The sequence below is a fragment of the Parasteatoda tepidariorum genome, chromosome 2 (assembly GCF_043381705.1).
Source record: "Parasteatoda tepidariorum isolate YZ-2023 chromosome 2, CAS_Ptep_4.0, whole genome shotgun sequence".
In the NCBI taxonomy this organism is placed as follows: Eukaryota; Metazoa; Arthropoda; class Arachnida; order Araneae; family Theridiidae; genus Parasteatoda; species Parasteatoda tepidariorum.
Genome location: NC_092205.1, coordinates 78,739,578 through 78,762,847, shown reverse-complemented (window position 1 = coordinate 78,762,847; position 23,270 = coordinate 78,739,578). Strand labels below are relative to the sequence as shown.

The 23,270-nt window shown below is 26.5% G+C and overlaps 1 protein-coding gene across 3 annotated transcripts in view; it reads right to left on the bottom strand.

The window, feature by feature from the left end:
• The window catches only part of LOC107439883 (protein ECT2), a 32,697-nt gene continuing 9,427 nt past the window's right edge, over positions 1-23,270 (bottom strand). For 2 of the 3 annotated variants that reach the window (XM_071177791.1, XM_043041172.2), the window contains exons 9-23: positions 20,811-20,923; positions 20,661-20,723; positions 18,693-18,903; positions 15,729-15,874; positions 14,081-14,269; positions 13,802-13,912; positions 13,008-13,104; positions 11,747-11,828; positions 11,372-11,450; positions 10,634-10,750; positions 10,076-10,238; positions 8,574-8,725; positions 7,104-7,192; positions 5,037-5,199; positions 3,067-3,209 (exon numbers count right to left, since the gene is read on the bottom strand). In XM_071177791.1, coding sequence (XP_071033892.1) covers positions 3,120-3,209; positions 5,037-5,199; positions 7,104-7,192; positions 8,574-8,725; positions 10,076-10,238; positions 10,634-10,750; positions 11,372-11,450; positions 11,747-11,828; positions 13,008-13,104; positions 13,802-13,912; positions 14,081-14,269; positions 15,729-15,874; positions 18,693-18,903; positions 20,661-20,723; positions 20,811-20,923 — 1,865 coding nt within the window. In that variant the 3' untranslated portion in view covers positions 3,067-3,119. Of the gene's footprint in view, positions 1,481-3,066; positions 3,210-5,036; positions 5,200-7,103; positions 7,193-8,573; positions 8,726-10,075; positions 10,239-10,633; positions 10,751-11,371; positions 11,451-11,746; positions 11,829-13,007; positions 13,105-13,801; positions 13,913-14,080; positions 14,270-15,728; positions 15,875-18,692; positions 18,904-20,660; positions 20,724-20,810; positions 20,924-23,270 lie in introns of those variants that run through there. The other variant, XM_016052622.4, reaches the window with a different exon arrangement.

Genomic DNA, 23,270 nt, shown 5'->3' with positions numbered 1-23,270 from the left:
AACGTTTCAAAAACTTTAATAAATTATAAGTATATACACTTAAATACAAAATATATATATTTTTTTAATTTTAAGATTTATAAAAATACTTTAAAATGCTGACATAAAAAGATATATTTAAAAAATACTTTATAGTTTTTGGAAAGCAATTGAGTGCATTAAAAACAAAGTAAAACAATGCTTTGCAATTCTTACTTTGCATCTTCACAAGCATTTACTCAACTAAAACAAATTATAAATCATAAATATTTACAAAGATTAGGAATAACCTGAAAGATTAATTAAAACACACACAAAATAAAATAAGTGCTTAAAAGTAATATTAGTCTATGCATATATACGTATAATGATTATTTGAAGAACTCAAGTGTAAAAATTGAATACAAAATAGTTACAAATATATTCCAGAAAAATAATATTTAGTAATAAGATGTTTATATAAATGAATTGAGCACACATTTTTTGGAATGTTTAAATAATGTATAAGCCAAAATTGCTGAAAATAATATTTTGGCTGAAGTTCTTAACATACATGTTTCTATGAGCATAACTAACACTTCAATGCTTATTAATAACAACTTTTTCAGCGGGGGCTTTTTTCTATCTTTTTATTATTATTAGGCTTTTCTCTTTGATGCATTATTTTACACAACTCATTAACACTATTACTTTACAATAATCATGTATAACTGAAATTTTTAATGCAATAAATGTTTTTCAAGTATTTTTTGTTTCAATTTCAATAAAGAAGCATATTTTTTAATTAGGTAAAAGAATTTAAACTAATAGCTTTAGAATGAAGAATTTTACTTTACTATTAGATTGGCTAAGTAAAATTTTTAAGCTTTTTTAAGCATTTTATTTATTTTACTTTATATGATTTTCTCAGAGATTTGATATTCTTAGAGCACCATATGCTTCTGCAAAGTAATATTTACATTTGACACATATTTTTAATTTAAAATAAGAGAATTTACACTAAATGACCTCGAATTATAGATTTTACAATAAATAATAATTTGCTTTGGAAACTTATTTTACTTCATTCACATTTCTTACACAGGACATTTTCTCAGCAGCTGAAATTTTTAAAACACCAGATGTCTTTTCAAAGTAATGTTGCAAATGAAAATTAAAAATATTTTTCATTTAAGTTAAAAGAATTTAAACTAAAACCTTTAAATAAAGATTTTACTTTGAGTTTGCTATTGAAACAATTAATGAAAAAAAATTAGCTTTGATGAAATTTTACTTGAATTTATCTTTGGTAAATTGTTATTTCTGATAATATTTAGGTTCAATTATTATTGACTTTCTCTCTAAGATTTTTAAATTTTGTTGGTTTGTAATGGTGTGTAGGTTGGAGGTAACACAAATCCATCTTTTACTATCTCTATTTTCCAAAGGAGAAACCTACAGAGCTGCTTTTTCTTTTCTTTCCAACTACAGGAGAAGGATTAAGGGAGGATGGGGCAAGCTCCTGAAATGTATATACACAAAATTAAGATAATACAGCAACATTTGAAATGCATATTTGAAAAACAAAACTATATAATGATTAATTGGATTTAAGACACTATATTTAAATATAACCAATGTCCTGTATAAGCTAGATTAGTGATATAAACAGTTGGTCCTTGATTATTCAAAGTAATTAGGACTAGACCTACTTTGGATAACCAGAATATTCAGAATTGAGAGATAGCATTGTTTTTGCTTCTTTAATATTACTGCTGAAGTAGTAATAAATTTTATACAAAGTTTAAATTTAGTGTAACAATTTGATAAATATCTTTTGATCAAAAAGATATTTTGTTTCAAAATACATTTACATTGCCGGCGTAACTTGGCTGGTAAGGATGTGAATCCAGCATCCTGCCGGTCAAAGACTCCCTGTGCAGTAAATAGTGACTGGTGCACATTTAATCTGTAGGGTCACAAAGTCCTCCGTGTTCCCATAACAAATTAAACCTCTTGGGATACTGAATTGGAGATAGATCGTTCTCTGATTCAGGTCAAAATTATGATTTGTGGAAGAATAAATGGACAATTGAATGGGTTCGTCCTATAAACGGGTGTGACAGAAGTCGAATTCTTGGCCATAGATGATGCCACTGGAGCACAAGAACAATCGGAATTGCTGCTTTAATGGCCTACCACAACAAAAAAAAATACATTTGCATGATTGTTCCAAATAGCAGAACTCCTTAGCTCCCATAATAAACCATTTTTACTATAGCAATATTTAATTCTAAATCATTAGCTGTTTTAATTCTTTTTTCTTCTTTTTCTTTCAAAATTGGCTTTAATACCTTAGCAAGTTCTATAAAACTTTTTACATTATATTCTGATATTTATCTTACACATAAAAAACTTATCTTTTAGTAGAAGTAAAGTCGATAATAGTCAAACTAAACTACACTAGACTAGTAACAATGCAAAGAATAGATTAAACAAAAATTATAATTTTCCTTTCCTCCGCAAATTGGAAGGAGCTAACAGCACCATTAACGAAATATTTGTCTGTTTCTTATATAAAATTAACAATTCTATTAGGTCATTTAGTACAAAGAGAATTTTTTATTTTGAAAGCTTAAGGTATAGCATATAAAAGTATATATTTGAAATCGAGAAATTAAAAAAAAACTATGTGTTAAATTAAGAAACAAAGCTAAAACACTAGAATTGACTTTGATTTAGAGAGATATTCAAATGAAAGAGGTACACACTAATCAAAGTTTTACTGTATTTTAAAAAAAAAGAGAGAGATACAACATAAGTTAGTTAAAGTTGTTCATAACATTTTTTTAAAGATATTGTTACTTTAAATATATAAAATAGTTACTTTATTTTATTAAGCGTGTTATCAACTAAATTTTGCATTTGTCACATTTAATACAAAAAATCTTTTGATCAATATTATTTAATTATTAACATATTCTAATCAGTAAAAATGGCAGAAGAATTTACAAAAGCCCATTAATTTCGAAGCAATATTTGAATTGCATAAACAAAATAATAACAAAATTTATAAAATAAACAAGCAATGCGTGGGAGGAACAGTACACAGGATGAAGGGAGGGAAGCCAGAAATCAACCACCAAGCAACACCAACACAACTAACCTTCTTTTTTATTATTTTCATCAGAGTTCTTCAGTAATTCATTATGAATGGGAAGTAATACTTCAGAAAGTATGTAAGGAAATCGCTAGAAGAAATATTTAAAAACTAAGCACTTTGTTTAGTTAATTTTACTTTTTAAGTCAGCTGCTCTGGGATGGTCGATGCATAAAATTAATATTTATTTGCATGGAATTCAATATTTTTTTGTTTATTAAAGATTTAAATAATAAACTAAATTGTGCTCATTAAGAATGTACTAAAATAAGATTAAGTGATAATACCAATTATCTACAAATTGGCTAAAATGATTTAAATGAAGGATATTTCAGTTCTTTCAATAGAAAAATGAATAAATTAACTGTCCAATACACCAAAATACCTAAAACTTGATTATTCTTTAAAAAATCAAGTCTTGTAACTTATTGGAATAACTTTTTCGGTTGTAAGTTTTTTTATGTATGTTTGTATATACAATTTTTTTTTCCTTTTTTTAAAAAAAAAAAGAAACTAATAACAATTAACGCATTTTAAATTCATGTTTTAATCTAGTTGCATAGTATTGTTGTTTTGTTCGAGTTGCATTGCTTATATACATGGTATTATATATTCAAAAATTATTTCTGGATATTAATATATCATAATTTTTCAAAGTAATTCTGTCAAAAATTATTATCCTGAATATAATTTTTTAATTAAAAAGTATCTTTTCATATTCCTAACATTTAGAAGAAGTTTCATTAAATTTTTACCACTTTGAGTTTAACGAAGAACTAATTATAGCATATTATATGATTAGGACGCAAATACATCCTCTTAACTCATAAAGTTTCAGGTACAATAATTTTAGTTCTTATTATTTCATACTGAAACTGAGCCATTATCAAAGTACAGAAGGCTTTTAACGAAATTATAAATTATCTTGCACTAAAACTATTGAAAATTTTAAAAAAAAGTATGATAAACAAAAAGATTTAATAGTTTAAAAGAAACAGGAATGTAGTTTTTACAACCCTTATTAAGCAGCTTTAAGGGAAACATTTCAGTTTAAATTACTTTTTTTTAACACATTAATTAAGAAATGCTGATATGTATTTAATACATTAAATTGAACCGAAGTAGCAAAGAGGTTAAGGCATTGGACCTTAAATGAGTATAACTTAAATTCAACAAGAAGGAAAATACCCGAAAGATAGGTACCAGTTTGGATATGAAGTGAAAGCCACTAATGTACAATGCTGACTACATTGCCACTGTCTTGAAAATGTGGACAGTCGTAAAAATGTATAGCCTTAACTTTAATGCCCCCTTCCCAATAACTGGCTGTTGCAGGAACACTTTATTTTCTATACAGGGAAAGCTCAATTTTCTAGAATGAGCAGGAATCAACCAATTCTGGAAATGCAAAAATTCTTGATAATTGAGCACCAAAAATCTTAACTTCTAATACCATTTCTGGGGAGATGCTCTGTCTTATTATAAACAAACAAACAAAAAAACTATCGCAGTTGACGCATTAAAAAAATTATGATAAAGGAGAAAAAACTAGAATAATTGTCCATAAAAATTCTTCAAAATTAATATTAAAAAAAATTAAAAGGTGTAAAAGGTAATAAAAATTAAAACACTTTCTGAATTAAATGCTAGTCTATAACTGAATCCAATCAAAGAAAGAGTGGGCATCTATCAAGAATTGATTAGTCTTTTACAGTGTAGTTTCAAACTTATTCATAATATGCATTCGTATTCATAATGTCATGTTCAGTGTATTACAAACCATAAATTTCCAAAAATTTTGATAACTTGAGCTTTTTGGTGAGTCAAATTTCTGATAGTAGGGCTTTTACTGTATTAGTAAAGAGGGTAATAACAGAGGTGGGGAGATTTATGATATTCATAATGGAAAATAACTTACAGTGAGGTTTGTAACAGAAGACAACCTCCATGTACCCATTGCATTAGAAGGTGTTCCGAAATTCCTCAAAGGGCTTATGATTGTGGAGACAGCTCTATTCAAACCTCGTTTGGTGGGAGTTTTCTTCATAGACAAAGCCCTACCAAGCTTGCTTCTTGTTTTGCTACACAAAACAATAAACAATTAATGAAGCAGATAAGTTTACAACTTTAAAAAATGCCTTTAATCAATAATATGGTACAAAAATATACAATATAAAAAAATGCCTTTGATGTTTAATGAGACAGACAACACAAACATTTTTTTCGAGATTCTTTTTAAAGTTGAAAAATTTACAACTTTAATTATTGATCAACTGCAAATAAATAATAGATATGTTTATTATAATACCAGGCACATAGATAATTTTAATCTCAAATAGAAAATAAATTTTCAGATAAAAGTGCAGTTTGTAAATGGTATTTGAAAGATACTGTTGTGACTTAGGAGTTTCTTGGAAGATAACAATATTTATGATTTTTTTTTAACCGACAACATTTCATCAATACTAAAAGAAAACACAAATATTTTTAATTCTAAATAGATAAAACTTCTTTGGAAAAAAACGCGTGCTGAAAAGCAGCAGAAATTTCAGAAAAAAGTAGCAATAAAGGAAACGAAGGAAATAAAAATATGACCACCGAAGCCGACGTCTTCAGGGGGTAACGGCCTCGGTAGCCATAAAAACAAAACCATTTCTAATTGAGGGAGAACATTCATCATTTATTCTAATACATTATATTAAAATTAATTTAAACACAACCTGTTTTCAAAATATGCTTCATCACTAGACAAAATATGGCATTTAAATATATATATACTATATATATGTATATACAATATATATATATTTTTAATACATATATATTAAAAATATACATGGTGTACAAGTACAAATCAACTTTTCAAATTCTCAAGAATTAAGGTTTCAAATTATATACCCTAATAAAGGCAGACAATCGTTGATCGTAAAATATCGATAAATTGTAAACAATGAGATAGGTCTGAATAACTTCATATAAATGTACCTCTTTAAAAAACTATTTTTAATATCTTATATATAATTAATTTTGCAATTTTTCTCATCATATTTTTTACATGATGAGGTTTATTTAGAAACAAGCTTTTAAATTGGGCTCAGAAAAAAAATTTATATAATTGCATTTGACATAGATGATGTTTTGGAACCTTCAAATTTGTAGCTTTATGACTTTCATTGTGTTATATTTTCTGAAATACTCTCTTATGTTTTCTTATTCTTAGTTTTTTTTTCTTGATCATAATTTCTGTTATATGTAAAGAAAATATAGTAAGGGTAATAAATTTCACAAAACATATTATAAATAGTTTTTGAAATAGGTAAATTGATACATAGTAATTCATATCTATGTCATTATTTATAAATACATCAATATTTCTCGAACAACAAATGTCAGACTATACTACGGGTGTGTAAGTCAACTCCGATTTTCCTAAAATTATAGGTGTTTGAAAAGTTGAGTACACCGTATACTGGGATGATACACCGTTTTTGATTACAAACTATATAGGGATTTTAAAATATTGCATAAAATGAAAATTAACATACATTTTTAACAACATAAATGTTTTTGTACATAATTTTTGTCTTCCTTATGTAAGCAAATTTCCCTAAATGCATGTTAATTTATACCTAATTTTTAATATAATAATCTTTAACACTGCTATTGTTGAAAACAGATATGAATTATTGAAGACTCTACTACATATTGATTCTGTAAATTCTGCTATCAGATTCCGTGCAATAGATTTTTAACACTAAGTTACCAGCTTACCAGTTATAATTCTCATAACAAAAATAAACATGACATTAAATATTGGATTATCTACTTAAAAAACACTTTATAGTTAAATATAGCTATAAAAAAATTTTTAAAAGCAAATAACAAGATTAAAAAAAAAATTTATCTATAAAATAACATTCTGAATTTATCAAAAATAATGCATTTAGCAGAAAATAAAACTTTAAAAATTTTAATGAGAACTTACCTCAATGCTTTTGTTAAAACATTCCCACTTTGAATCTCATATTCATGTAAATCTAACTGTTCAGGTTCTAAGGTAGTTAATAATATATCCTGTGAATAAAAATTTTAATTTAAAATTTAACTTTAAAAAAAATAAAAGATGTTCATACATGATTTTTTTAAAATCTTAATTATGCTTTATGGTATATATTAATGTGTATGTATTATGTATGTATATGAATAATTCATATAGGGATTTATTATGTGTATACAATATCAGTAGATCTATATATGGAACAGTATAAACTTGATTCACCTACTTTTAAGGAAGGTAAACATTAAATAAAAATATAAAAAACATAATTTGCTCTATTTGAGCGAAAATTTTATTGCAAGAGGATAATAATTTATATTGTTTTTAATTTCAAAATTACTTTTTCTTGGGGATAAATTTTTTTGACCTATTGTTATATCAGTATAACTTATATAAGGCAATCACAAATCAATAAAATAATTTTAAAGTTGGGTATCAATAATTATCACAGTAAACATGTTGCTTAGCATATTCATACAAAAGTAATTTAATGGGTGATCTCTCAATTCGAAATTAAAAAGTTCAATAGTTGTTTGTTGTTTTCAATGAGTTATTTTTAAAATCAGGAAAAAAAAGGGCAGCCAATAATAGCAAGACTTGTAGGGAACTAAAGAAAAATCAGGACATTTTTTTTAAAAAGGGCAAACAACGCGCTTAAAAAAAAAGTATAATTTTTTCTACTAAAATATAATAAAGGCAAATTTTATCGCAAAAGAATAAGAACATATACTATTTATAATTTCAGAATTTGAATAGAGCAGAAAGTTATAAAAGTTTCCAGAATAATATGAATGGAGCATTGAATAAATTGAGATCAATATACTGTTGCATTAAAAAGATAACATGAAGCGATACAGAAAAGCGATATGAAGCGATAACAGAAAAGATAGCATAAAAGATAAAAGATCATCAATTAGTTCATACCCTTCATATGAATATTTAGTTAACATTTGTAATAGAGTTCAAGATTTCCTTAATGAGAGAGTTACAATAATCTTAAAACAAGAACACAGTAAATATTCTGCTCACAAAAGTAATTTTGCAAGTGATTCCTGGATTCACCTTTCAAAAATACAATGACATGATAACTGTACTGCTGATAGAAATAAATTACATTTAAAATCGAAGGAAAAATACAAATCAGTAACTATGAAACTACACGTCTCCACCCAAAAAGACGTGTAAAAATAATAAATAAGTGTATTCATCATTATAAACATTTGATAATGTAAATATGTTAAGTGAGTTCCTTTTTTACAAAAGTATCAACAAATCAAAAAGTGTTTTATAAAAAAAATTATGTAAGATCACATTTACTAAAAAATAGATAATACATTAATACATTAATAAATTATTAAAAAATTCTAATCACAAACAAGATAAAAAAAATAATCATACTGCATCAGCCTTGCAAACAGTGTTAGCCACTTGACGACTCAAAGTACGTAAGAATACATTTTTATCTGTTTCGTCTAGTAAAACAAAGGCATATAGAAGCTCTTTCATTTGTTTGTTGCACCACGCAACAATAGCAAATACATTCTTACAATCTGAAAAAGAAAATAAATAAGAATGATAAAAGAAAAACGTAACAACTTAAATTTAAATGTGTTCATGATTTTTAAATCTATATACATTATTTACATCTATATACATTATTTATATCTATATACAGAGAGAGAATAAAAAGAATTGTGGCATAACTGCCATGCAAAATAATGAGCAAACTTTATTAAAAGACTGATTTATCTTTCTTCATTTATATTAATGGTTTCAACTAGTCAATACATTAAAAAAAAAATACAGCCTTTCTATTTTGCATAATATGAAATTCAAAAAATAGGAGAGGTGAGAAATACAATGAATTTCTTCATATTAGAATGGAATTTATCAACATGTCTTTGAATAGTTGTGGAGTTTTCACCACACTTTTATATGTTTGCAATATTCTTTTATGTTTTGGTAAAAAATACTTATAAATATTTAAAAAAAATTATTTAAACTATCCTCATTACGGAACATGCCGAACATTTGAAAAATAAAAAGGGAGTATTACACATAACTTTCATTACCTGTAAAAACTATAAATTCAACTTATTACTACTAAACTCAATGGCGCCACAGCCCATAGAGGGCCAGGGCCTACTGTGCCCAACTCAGTTTTCTTGACCTTGGGCTCTGGGGTGCAGGAGCAGATGTTCCGGTCAGGTGGTCAGCCGAACACGGAACCCCCAGTGTTCAGTTCCCAACCACGCTTGGTACTCATTTATCGACCCACTGAAGGGATGAAAGGATGAGTCAACCTTGCCCGAGGATCGAACCCAGGACCTGTGGTATGGGAGCGCAAAGCGCTAACGCTCAGACACCGGGCGTCAAATTCAACTTATTAGTAGATATTAAATTAATTAATGTTATATTTAAACAAATATTTAAATGCAACCTTTATAGAATGATTGTTTATCTTCAACCTCTACAACATTCACAACTATCATGATAGAACTAAATTTATATTAAAGTTAATTAATATTTATAAAAGCGTTATTTACTTTCAGTCACTACTACAATCACAATTCTTTACATATGTGATAGAGAAACTAGTTTCAGGAATTTTTAGTATAAATTTAGATAATTCAATTTAAGTTTTAATATAATACAGTGGAACTCTTGTTATACGCTGTCAGTTTCATGTTATCCCACTTCCACATTAATTTTCTCCAGGACTGTAAAAATTGTCTCTAACGACAATGTTAAATTACCCTGGATTTAATATTTATAAAACAGATATTTACCTTTAACCACAACTCTTTAAATATGTGATAGAGGAACTAATTTTACAAAGGTTTTTAGAATTAATTTAGATATTTAAACTCAAGTTTAATATTTATAAAAGGATTATTTACCTTCGGTCTCTACTACATTCACAACTCTCTTAATATGTGATAGGGGAATTAAGTCCAAGTGTTTATAAGACTTTGGATGAGCTTTGGTAGTACTGGATGGCAATGTTGCAGTACTCGGACTTTTCACAAGATTTGCAGATGATTTTATTCTCTTTTTACTAACCTACATGTAAAAAAAAAAAAATGAAAATAATATTTTAATTATCCATTTATTCATGTATCTTTCAACAATTGAAAAAAAATATTATTTATATGAAAAAGACAAATGTCAAATGAAATAACTATGCATTCTCTAAATAATTATAAATAATAATTAAATATAACTATAACATTATTTTAAATTCTATGAATATTTTCTTGAATAACTCTAATGAACAATTACTAATCAATTTTGTAAGCTATAATACATTTAAAACAAAATACAACTAAAAAACATCAATCGAAATTAGAAATTTGTGCATAAAAAAGTTACATGAAAAGTATTTATTTAAAAATAAATATGCAATTCGGAAAAAGACCACAGCTTAAATTAATGTTAAAAGTAAAGAGATAACATACCTCCAAAACGTCTGTAAAAAGGAACATCGTTAATGTACTTTTCTTATTTAGCAAATCAGTGACTTCTTGTGAATCTACTTTGCAGATAAGACTTCGATGCGATGATAATAGATTTGGCTGAAACAAAAGTTACTTTTATGAGAGAACACATAGATGAAATATAAAAATAAAGGACCCTAAATATTAACAATAATACAATTCACCAGTCAATAAATCTGATTGGTATGATAACAGGGAAATCTTATCACGCAATCAACAAAACTAATTTTAAATACAAATGTTTATACATGTTTATGTACAAAAATACCTTGACATTAAGTCTAACTTCTCTAAGGATAAACAGTATTTTTAATTAAAACTTATTTATCTGTATTTTAATTAAAACTTATGTATTTGTTTAATTAAAACTTATGTATTTGCTTAATTAAAACTTTTTTGAATTTATTTATCTGTAGCTTGCAATAATATTAATATATCATTACTAAACATATTATTTCCTTTTAAGCATTCATAGTCACAATTTGACAATTCCAGAAACCATAATTTTTTTCAATACAGAAAGTTCCTTATCCCTTAAATGAGTAAAGTAAATATCTACAACTGAAAAAAATAGCAGGTTGTGAAAAGCGAAATATAAATGCAAAATCACATATGCATTGCATATTATATGTAAATAGGATAAATACATATATAATATATGCAAATGTGCAGTACACAATGAATCCAATAACTGCTTACCGGACAATTTTCAATGTCATTAACAATGTCAAACATTTCTACTTGGCCTTCTGTTTTCCGCTTGTCTTCATTTATGTGTCTAAAAGAGAAATCACAAAATAAAACTAAACTTCCTCAAACTAAAACATCTTATAAAAAAAAAAAAAATAGTAGGACATTTCCAGAAATTTAACAATTCTCCTATAGTTTTTGACATTTTGATTTTGAACAGCTGCATGATAAAGAGTAAATTAAGAATGTTATTCATCAATCAGATATTTTTATACAAAAATATGGGATGACTCTTCAGTGCTCAGAATTAAAATTATAAAGGTTTCTAAAAAATTTTAATACAATCACCAAATGAGATCATGACAATTTCAACTCATAACTTACAAGAGAACATCTTTCAAGGCTTGAATTGCTTTTTCTAACGCTTGGTGATCAGGACTACTTTTTGGAGTGTGTTTCAAAATATCTACAAAAATTCATTTAAAAAAAAATTTTAATTGAAATATTAACAAATCACTATTTCATACATAAAAGTACATAAATAAAAAAATTCATACAAAATAAAACAATTAATACAAATTGCTTGTGTTAAGAACAGTTCCTTAAAAAATAAAAACAAATTGAAGATACCGATTGTTTTTAATAGGACATGACAAGTTTCAAACCTGTTAACAATAATTAGAACAATGAATAATATTAAAACTTTTTCTTAACTTTCTTATAGATTTAGTCTTAGGTCATACTCTGCCGTAAAGAAATAAAACACATCAAATGAAATAACAGAGACTAAAGAGCAGAATTAGAAAATTTTGTTACCAGTCAAAGATCAGCTATAGAATTTTAATAATGGCCCTTTTTGAAAACGTGAGATTACTTTCTCAAAAATTATAAAATTTTAAATTATTTAAAAAAAAAACAGCTGATATTATTAACATAAATAATGTTACCATATCTTTTTTTTGACGCATTTCACAAAACATGGTAAACTTTACAAGATTCATTTCCAACATGAAGAAAGATTTTTCTGACCTCTTCAAGTAGGCTTACGTAAAATTCAAGAATTGTATATAAAATTTTTAATTAAACCTAGGTCTTGACTCTTTGAACCAATAATGCAATGTAAAGTCTATGTTTATTAACAAAAATAAAATGTATTAGTCACAAAATAAATCTGAAGTAATTGTATATTAAAAACGAAATTTGATTACTGTTAGATATTATCGACCATGAATATAAAAAAAAGTAATATAAAATTACCTTTAACTCAAAGGAAACTTTTGGTCAACAAACTCAGCTCCTATGAAATTCATAATCAGAGTAAAATAACCTGAACGTTCCAGGAATGATATTAAAGTTTTCCTGAGTAATAAATAATATAGTTTGAAATCATGTGTTTTGCAGATGAAGTACATTTTCATCAGCAAAAAAAGTGGGGATAGATAAGTCAGCAAATTTTTAATCATTCATCATAATTTCATCATTTTAATCATTCATCATAATTTTTCGTATTTAGCCCTCTTGTAGTCAGTAGCAATCGTTAATTTTTTGCCTATAAGATTTACTATTCATATTTTGGTCGCTAACCAAAATAATTACAATGCATAGAAAAGTACAAATATAAATTTAAGCAACAAAAAAAACATACCATTTAATAACAAAATTACACTAGGTAGACGTTGAACTGGCCTAATTAACAACTCTTGAAGAGTTTGTCGTCCGCATTCAGGCTTGCTTTGACAGCGCTAGAAAAAATAATTAGAAAAAAACTATACAATTAAGTTTAAAAATTTTTAAAAAAATTTATTAAAGTTATCGAAAAAAGCTTTCCCATATCACCAAAGTTTTCATTAAATTGTTTTGCCTCTTTTTTATTAACTGTTTATGCTCGAAGCAGTAAGAATTTTTATTACGCTTTTCCATTTTATTACAATTTTTAAGCATATTTAAGATATTCAGTTACAAAAAAATGTTGGTTAATAAGAATTTTTATGATATCAACATGTGAACAGACATTTTTCAAAATAAATCGGATTTTCGCTTTAATCTGTCATAAATCTGTCAATATTTCATTTTAATCCAGAAGGAATTCAGTACACATTAGAAATAATAGAAAATGTCACAATTTTCTCTACATCTGACTTTGAATTAATCACAAATTTTAACCAAGAGGAAAACTTTAACATTGTGATCAATTTGAAAACTAAGAATTAACAATGTTAGTCAAAATTACTTTATGTTCCAAATTACCAATAATCAAAAAAAAAGGAGACCATAGTATTTAGTATCTAGTAAAACTATAATTTTAAGAGACCTATTAATACAACAACATCAATTGTTGGAGGCATATAAATTATGAAGGAGTTAACATAATAAATATTTTTAAGTAACTATTATCCTAATGTAATGAAAAAACTACTTTTGAAAATTAAATATACATACCTTTAAAAATGCATGGAATCTTGGTTTTGTAGCATCACATGATACCAAGAGGCTTTTAGTTTTTTCAAAGAAATTTATGAAAGGAGGGTAAGATTTCATAAGTTCATGAGCCTGTAAGTAAAATTCACATTGTTAAAAAATAAGGAGAGAAAAGATTATTTATAGATAATTCAAGAGTAAGTAGCCTTTTTCATCAATTATAACATTTACAAATAATTCATGAGTAACTTACATTTTTAAAAAAACATATAATTTATAGACAATTCATAAGTAACTAACATGGTTCAAAATCAAATTTCCAATACTATGGTCTTCACTCCAACTATAAATTATCTCTGATAATTCATTTCTAATTTTTTGATGTATTTCATAGATAGGAGGTAAGTTTCCAAAGATTATTTTTATTTCTGCAGGAGCTAAGAGAACTCCTCCTACTTGCTCAGGATTCTCTAAAGGCTCTTTGAAAACCTAAAAAATAATAAATGAATTTTTAAAATTCCCACCAAAAACAAATAGCTAATACATTCCAAAATTTAAATATTCCAAAAATCAAATGAAGCAATTTAATATAGGTCAATAATTTAGTTCTTTCTAATTTAGTACTTTGAATTCTGCACATTATTATGGAAGTAAAATTATGCTTCTTGTTTATAAAAAATATTAGTGTTTTCTTCTGAAAAAATTAATTTAGCTATAATTATTTTTCTCTCATTTTTGAATAAAGCTTATTACTACAAAGAAAGTCAAATATTTGTGATCTTTTAAATTGTCAGACATAAATTTTGAAAAAATGTGAAAAGACAAATTTTTTTTGTGCTAAAAATAACACATTTTAGTTCAAAGCAACTGGAAATATTGTTTTTTTTTAACTTAAAAATTATCTAAGAAAACAATATTTACATAGAAATCATGACAGCTATTTCAAAATATTTACGCATTTGTATATGTAAAACTATCTAAAAACATTTAATTTGAGCAATTTTCAATTTTAAAAATTAACAATTGGCACAACCAATGTTCCTTTCTTTAAAAAATCCAGCACTGGATGGACATTATAATTTCCATTCTATTTTTTTCACTTCAAGTATCTTTTATGTATATGTGTAGGGCATTAGTTAGTGTAAGGCATTAGTTTATATGCATAAAGCATGTCATACTTAAAGTTAAACTCATTAAATTTCGCTTTATTGAAAAAAGTGCATAATTAAACATTACAACTTTTGACAGAAATTATCAAACTAAAACAAGCTAAAAAATTAGAAATCAAATATTGTAAACCTATATCAGGGTGCGTAGCCAAATCTTTGAATCAAAAATAAGCACTTTTTAAAAACTTTTCAAGCACTATTATCACTAAGTTACAAAAGTTAAATTAAAAATAATGTAACTCTAGTGAAAAATATCAGAAAGTCTTTTTTTGAAATGATAATAATATTTGTTTTCTTGGAAAGGTGTGTCGTTTATGAAAGAGCAAAATCATTGATCTGTCTGGGTTTTTTTAAGAGGTACCTATCTTGTGAAAATTTAGACATAATTAGTGCAAATAAAAAATTATATTTAAAAAATCAACACAAAAATATGGTAAAGGAAGAAAATATTTTCAAAAATTGTCACTACAAATAAATATCATTTATGACTTATTTCTATATATTTTTCCCTATATACTCAAAAATAATTTTGGTATTGTAAAANATTATGTAGCAAACTCCCCATTTTTTGTGAAATGCATGGGATCCACCAGATATCACCGAAGGGTGAAAAAAATTTATTCGGAAAAAAAAAGCACTTTTTAAAAACGCCAGTTGAAAAATGCACCTTTAAAAGCTTTTAAAAACGAAATCCCCAAAAAAGCACCTTTAAGTACTTTTTACAAACGCTACGCACCCTGTATATATAAAATTTGTAAATCAATAATTTAATCACAAACCGTAATTATTGTATGCAATATTCCAACATAGTTGCTTTCAGTTTGGTATAATTCATAACAGACTTGTTGCCTGGGAGTTAAACAATGTACTTCAACTGCTGGACTTTTCAATGTACTGTCTAAGTCTTTATGACCAGAAGAAATATCTGTAAATTAAATAACAAAATATAAGACTAATATATAAATTAAACATAATAATTAAATAAGAATATTTTTCTAAATTAATAAAAATCAAACTGCAAAAAAAAAAATTTATGCTTTATAAGCTAATTTTTAATGGCAACATTGAGATTTTTATTTAAAAATTGTATTTTTAACTATTTGAAAACACTAGTTATTAGATTTTCCATCATATAATTTAAAATATTAAAAGGAACTTTCATAATTTAAATTAACTGAGTGCATTAAATATATGTTAGCAGCAAAATTATAAAATAGATTTTGAATTTGCTTCTTCAATTTTTTATTATGAAAGATTTATCAGGCTATGGAGAACCAGACTATGAATAATTATAACAAATAAGAGGAATAATTTTGACTCAATTATTCAGTAAGTAAATTACATTTCAAGAGTACCCTTTTAATTATAATCTCAGAGCTCATTTATAGCTAATTTTTTCAGATGCATGGAGTTTCATTACAAAAATTTTATCAAATAAAAACATGCTGACATTTTAATATAATAAAATATTAATAATAATGTAATAAAATATTTTATTTTGGCTCTATCTTGTAATTATCCAATACAAAATATTTTATTAATTATTCAGTTTTGATTGAACAAACTATTTATCCTTAATGAATAACTCAAGTTCATATTTTGTTGAAATATATTAATCTGGATTATGTGTACTTTCTGTTTTGACTTAAAAACAATTGTTTTGATGATATTTTATTCATACATAGAAAAGTCCTGAAATTATTTAATGTGACTTTCTCTATCCAAACAGGTATCCCAAAAAAGTCTGAATTGCGGAAAAAATTTTAAAAAAATCTATCTAAAGGAGATAGAAATGTATAGTTTGTTGCATTCTGCTTAAAAACCTATGACTCTATTCCTGGCAAGTTTCAAAATGGTTACAAAATTTTGTCAACAGATGGCGATGCTCCCTGAGAAAAAATATAAAACTATGTCATAAAAATAAACAACATTTGCAGTAACAACGAGCACAGTTACGAAAGAAATTAATAGGGACTGTGCAAATATTAAAATAATCATGCAGAATTATAGCAAGCAGCATTAAAAAAATACTACTTAATAGCTTTGCGTTGCAACAGAAACTATGTTTAATAGTTTTTAAGTCAACAGCAACACCTGTTGATCAGCTTTGTGACTACTTATAAACAGGGTTCGTTGATTTAAATCAGCTTGATTTAAATCACGATTTAAATCATGATTATTATTGACATTATTGTTTTTATCAGATTTTTTAGGGAAAGTGGATAAGTTGAACTTATGGTTACAAAGTCCTGCCATAGCGTTCAGCTCGGTCTCATCACAAGTGAGCAAACTTGTTGATGAAGTACTCGATTTCTCTAAAAACATTGAAAAAGCAAACCATTTCAAAAAAAGCAGGGAACTACTTTCATTTGCTTTAGACTGCACTGCTCTAAGTAGAAGTTCACGAAGCAGTTCAAAGTCATATGATTCTATTGAACTTATTAAAATCTATAAAGAGACTTTTGTTAAACCTTTTATTAAAGATTTTGAAAATGAAATGGAAAATGCCTTTATTATTCCTGCCCCATTAAATGGATTTGATTTGTTTTCCGACAAAAATATTTCTGGAGATAATGATGCATCCTGGCAAACTCTGCTTTCCTTTTATGGGAAAGAAAAGTGTCATGAATTTAGAGGTTCAAAAAATATTTCAGCTCCTATTATAGATGAAACAGTAGCTCAGATAGAAATATCAGGATTTGAAAAAGAAATGTCATCAGCAAAACTGACGTATGAAATGGAAAAAATGAAAGAAGCACAAGTGTTTATTCGCCAGGGCAAGCAGGAGTTGGCAAAAAAGAAGATGTCGGAAGTAATTGAATCGAAAGATTTATTAAGAATATTAGAAGGTTCTGGACTGTGCACATTTTATCCTAATTGTATGAAGTTACTCTCTTTTAGCTCCATTATTCCTTCCTCAACTGCCAGTGTTGAGAGACTGTTTTCGCAAATGAATTTAATTTGCACTGATTTGCGCTCACGAATGACGCAGCAATCTTTAGACATGCATTTGAGAATAATTCTCAATGAACTTGACACTCTTTCTGAAATAGAATGCTTAGAAATTGTATCCAAATTTAAAAATGCTGGTGATCGCCGATTATGCCTGTAAGGGTTGTAACAATTTCTGCTTGTTTAATACATATTGTACGATTTAAAACACCAAACTATTTAAACACAGTTTTTTTTTTTTTCAAATTTTATTCTGAATTTATTCTATTTAACTTTTATTTTTTTATGAATAAAAAGAATTGGTTTATTGAGTACGAAATTTATCTTAGAAAAAAAAATAAACAAAACTGAAACGCATTGAAATTAGAAAAACAGAACAAAATTTAAAAANCATCTAGTCTTTAAATTTTAATCATGCATTTGTTTCAAAATGGTTGCTATGCATTCAAAGCCATGTATTATAATGAAAAATTATTTTAGTTAGAGCTTCTAAAATATTGTTACAATATAGTTTTAATATTAAGTTAATTTGATTAAACATTTATAATTTTATTTAATCATAAATTAAAGTTCATACAGTGTATTTGAATAAAAATCAAAAAAATCTGATTCTTTTGATTTTTTTAAAAAAAATCAAAAAAATCACGAACCCTGCTTATAAACTTAGTGAAAATAAAAACCTAGCTTCCTCAGCAGAACGAAAAACCACACACTTCCATGTCAATTTCTTTAATTGACTTTTTAAATCCGCAGCCAGTTTTGGGAACATTTTTGTTTAGTAAAAAACTAACCTAATGGTCGATCAGGTGACATAGTAGCATCTAAAAAGGATCCACTTATAGAAAGCTTAGCAACTTCAGATTTTCTTCTCAGATCAGGACAAAATATTTCATTCTCTTGCAGACTTTCTCTCGCTAACTGACGTGCAACACTCTCCAGTCTCTTGCGCTTATTACCTCTAATGGGCATAATATTGGACGATGTTGTTAAAGTTGCATTTGGCTAATAGGATTAAAAATAAATTATAAATTTGCAACCCAAAAAAATACATGCTAAAAAATAAATAAGGAAAATAGTTACTTCAAAAGAAAATCAAAGTGAAGAAATAACAAAAGAAGAAATCTGAATATTTAAAAATTTGTGATAGTTAAAAAGATATTAACAAATTTTGTAAACAATATTTTTTGATTCAGACACATTTAAATGAATGCAAATAAATAATTTTTCATGCAATTACAGGGTACTGATTTAACTAGGTAAATTAAATCAGAAGCTCCGAAATTGTGTTCCACTAGGGTTCCGAGAGTTAGGACTTTTTTTATCAGTTACGATTTTTGAAACATGTCATTAAATTTGTAATTAATTAATCATTTATTTATTTACTTCACTTTTCCATTATCTCTATGAAATTATTTTATTAAATTGCTTGTAAAGAAAAAAACAACTAAAATTAAGAAATTTAATTTTTTTTAACATATAGAAAAGGAATAAGGAATAGGATATGTATTTATAAAAAAATGTAAAAGTATTTTGCATCAAATAAAAATGACAATGAAAAATATGTTCCTCTGATAATATTTCTTGACATTTTTTGTTTTTATTTCACAGGAAACCATACTTCAGCTCATTCATTTTGTTCATAAGCACACTAAATTTGAATTATGAATTAGACTAGATGCTGCTCCGGACCTATAAATTCAACTTACTGACATAAAACTCAATTTTGAGACTAGTATTGATAAAACAATATGACAAAATATTTTGTATTTGATACATTGATTCAAAATAATTCATTGTTCTTCTTTAATTAATATATTCACAATTGCTAATGAAATTTATTCATTACGCCTTGGGGTTCCATCAAAATAAGATCGATTATTTAAGGTTCCATAGCCGAAAGACTTTTGTGAATCGCTGTATTAAACGTATTTTTCATATATGAGTTACTTTTTAACAAACAAGCTTGTCTTTCTTACCGTACAATTAGCAAGCATATGTATTATACCTTTTAAAAAAATCAAAATTTCCTTAGCAAAACGTTCTTCCCAATGTTTAAGATTTGCTCCAATATAAGAAGGCAGTTTTAAGGGTACAGAAAATAACTTGATACATTTGAAATTTTCTATAACAATATTGAGAAGAAATTTTTTTTATTATTATTATTTATTTATTCATTTTTCAAAAGCTAGAAATAAGTATAATTAAAATATTTATATTCTCCTAAGTTAAACTGTTTATGAAAGAAACGATAAAATAAAAATTTAAAATAAAACTAGTAAAAAATTGAAAGTGCTAACAAATTCTTATAACATTGAAGAAGCAATAGTCAAGACTAATGATAGCAACTTTAACAATAACAATATAATTATTTTTAAATTTAATTATGCACACAAAAAATAAAACTTTAAGCACATTTTTCAAATAATTTTTAGATACTTCTCTTATTAAAGTGGTACACTTTTTTTACGTTATATAAATAAATAAAAAGAAATAAGTCTAAAGAACAGTCAAACTATAAATTATTTAAATATAAGCACTTGTTCACTTAAATCAAATTCTCAAGATAACAATGATGTCAAAATTAATAATTGGCATACAATTAAAAGGTTTTTGAAGTGATAGACATAAAATTAGTCACCTTGGAAAAAAGGAATTATAAATATTCAATATTAATATTATTAATTAAAATGTTTTTTAGCAGGTGGATATTTAGTCATTTGCAAAACTAATAAAAATTCATATTCAAAATATCAACTTACATTTTCATAAATATACAATGATTCTTCTGCTTTTGCTTCCATTTGTATGCAAGCCCAGAACCACTATAATTACATTATAAGGCGTAAGGACAAATGTTTGATATTTAGTATATAATTTGTATGCATTTAAAAATAAGAACTGTGATTTACTTCTTTTTTTACAACAAACAAATCTCGGTCATACACTGAAGTGCTTATAAGATATCCATCTTCAACAATTATATGAGTACATGAAGGATCTTCAGATTTTACAATTTCACCACCTATTTATAAACATATAGTAATTTTATTAGTATTTGGGTACTTAAAAGGTATTAAGTATGAGTTAGACAAGAATACCGTAGGCATTAATTAAAAATACATTAAGGGGATACATAAGTTAATTAGGGATACATTAATATTTAAGTATCTATATATTAATAATTATGTATATGATAGACAATCTCAAATAAGTATTACATGTTAAAAAAATTAGTGCATGACATTTATTATTTTTTCTAAAATAAATAAATAATTTCTTTTCCAAAAGCAGGCAAATTTTTAAATCAGTTACCTGCACTGAATAATCATTGAAAATGGCAGTATTATGAAATATTATGAAGTTTAACTTATCATGGAAAAATATAAACATTTTACGTACAGTAACAAATTTGTTATGCTTAGCACAAATGTAATATATAATGATATAGATATTATTTTTATATTCGATATTCACCCTTACACTTTAGATGCCTATTAAGGTTAATTTCACTGAATATAAATGGTATAATAATGGTAATATATATATATATATATATATACAGTGGTGGCCAAAAGTGTGGACACTTTTTGAAAGTTTCATGTTTTTCAACTTTGTGTGCTTGTAGAATATATTAATTTTCACTTAAATACAAACGTTTATATATCAAATTGAAGGTAATTTAATGTAGAATTTAATAATAAATACAGTATTACAATATCTGTATTACAAAAAAAGTTATGCAACTAATAGTAAGATCTATCTTAGATTTGCATTTTTTTAAAGTGATACTTACACAATCAATACTTAGTAGGATAACCCTTATTTTTTAAGACAGCTTCACAGCGTCTTTTCATCGAGTGAACGAGTGTTTGGAGTTCATCTTTCGTAATCACATGGTGCCAAGAATCAATTATAGCTTCACTTAGTTGTCTTTTATTGGATGGACGTTTTTTTCGTACAAGAATTTTCAAACGTCGCCACAAATTTTCAATTGGATTGAGATCAGGGCTGTTTCCTGGCCATGGTAATATATCTATGCCTTTATTTTGAAAGCATGCTTTGCATACTTTTGCTGTGTGGCATGGAGCTGAATCCTGCTGAAAAATAAATGGTGCGTTGTTGGAGAAGAGATCCCTGATGGAAGGTATCAATTTTGGTTTCAGGGCAGTTTCGATGTATTTTTTGGCATTCAGGATGCCATCAATCACTTGAATTCGGCCCACACCATCTGCAGATATACATGCCCAAATCATGACATTTGTTGGATTTTTAGTAGTTGCTTCAATGCAATCAGGATGAAGCGCTTCACCTACTCTACGTCTCACGTATTTTCTACCATCACTTCCAAAGAGCGATATTTTACTCTCATCACTCCAGATTACTTGCTTCCATTGATTTTCTGACCATTTAATGTGTTCTTTTGCCGACTTAACTCGTTTTTCGCGTTGCTTTTGATTTAAATATGGTTTTTTCCTTGGAATTCTAGCTTGTAGTCCAAATCCTGATAACCTTCTTCTTATTGTTCTTGAACTTACTGCAATACCAGCTGCATTCATTTCACATCTAATGGCATCTGATGACATTTTTCTATCTTGAAGGCATAGCCATTTAATTTTTCTATCGGTAGTAGCACTTGTGCATTTTTTTCGGCCTGATTTGGCATCCTGAATGCCAAAAAATACATCGAAACTGTCCTGAAACCAAAATTGATACCTTCCATCAGGGATCTCTTCCCCAACAACCCACCATTTATTTTTCAGCAGGATTCAGCTCCATGCCATACAGAGAAAGTATGCAAAGCATGCTTTCCAAATAAAGGCATAGATATATTACCATGGCCAGGAAACAGCCCTGATCTCAATCCAATTGAAAATTTGTGGCGATGTTTGAAAATTCTTGTACGAAAGAAATGTCCATCCAATAAAAGACAACTAAGTGAAGCTATAATTGATTCTTGGCACCATGTGATTACGAAAGATGAACTCCAAACACTTGTTCACTTGATGATGAGACGCTGGGAAGCTGTCTTAAAAAATAAGGGTTATCCTACTAAGTATTGATTGTGTAAGTATCATTTTAAAAAAATGCAAATCTACAATAGATCTTACTATTAGTTGCATAACTTTTTTTGTAATACAGATATTGTAATACTGTATTTATTATTAAATTCTACATTAAATTACCTTCAATTTGATATATAAACGTTTATATTTAAGTGAAAATTAATATATTTTACAAGCACACAAAGTTGAAAAACATGAAACTTTCAAAAAGTGTCCACACTTTTGGCCACCACTGTATATATATATATTAAAAATATAGTGGAAATAATATAATAAAGATTTATAAAAAGAGAAGAAAAATAATAA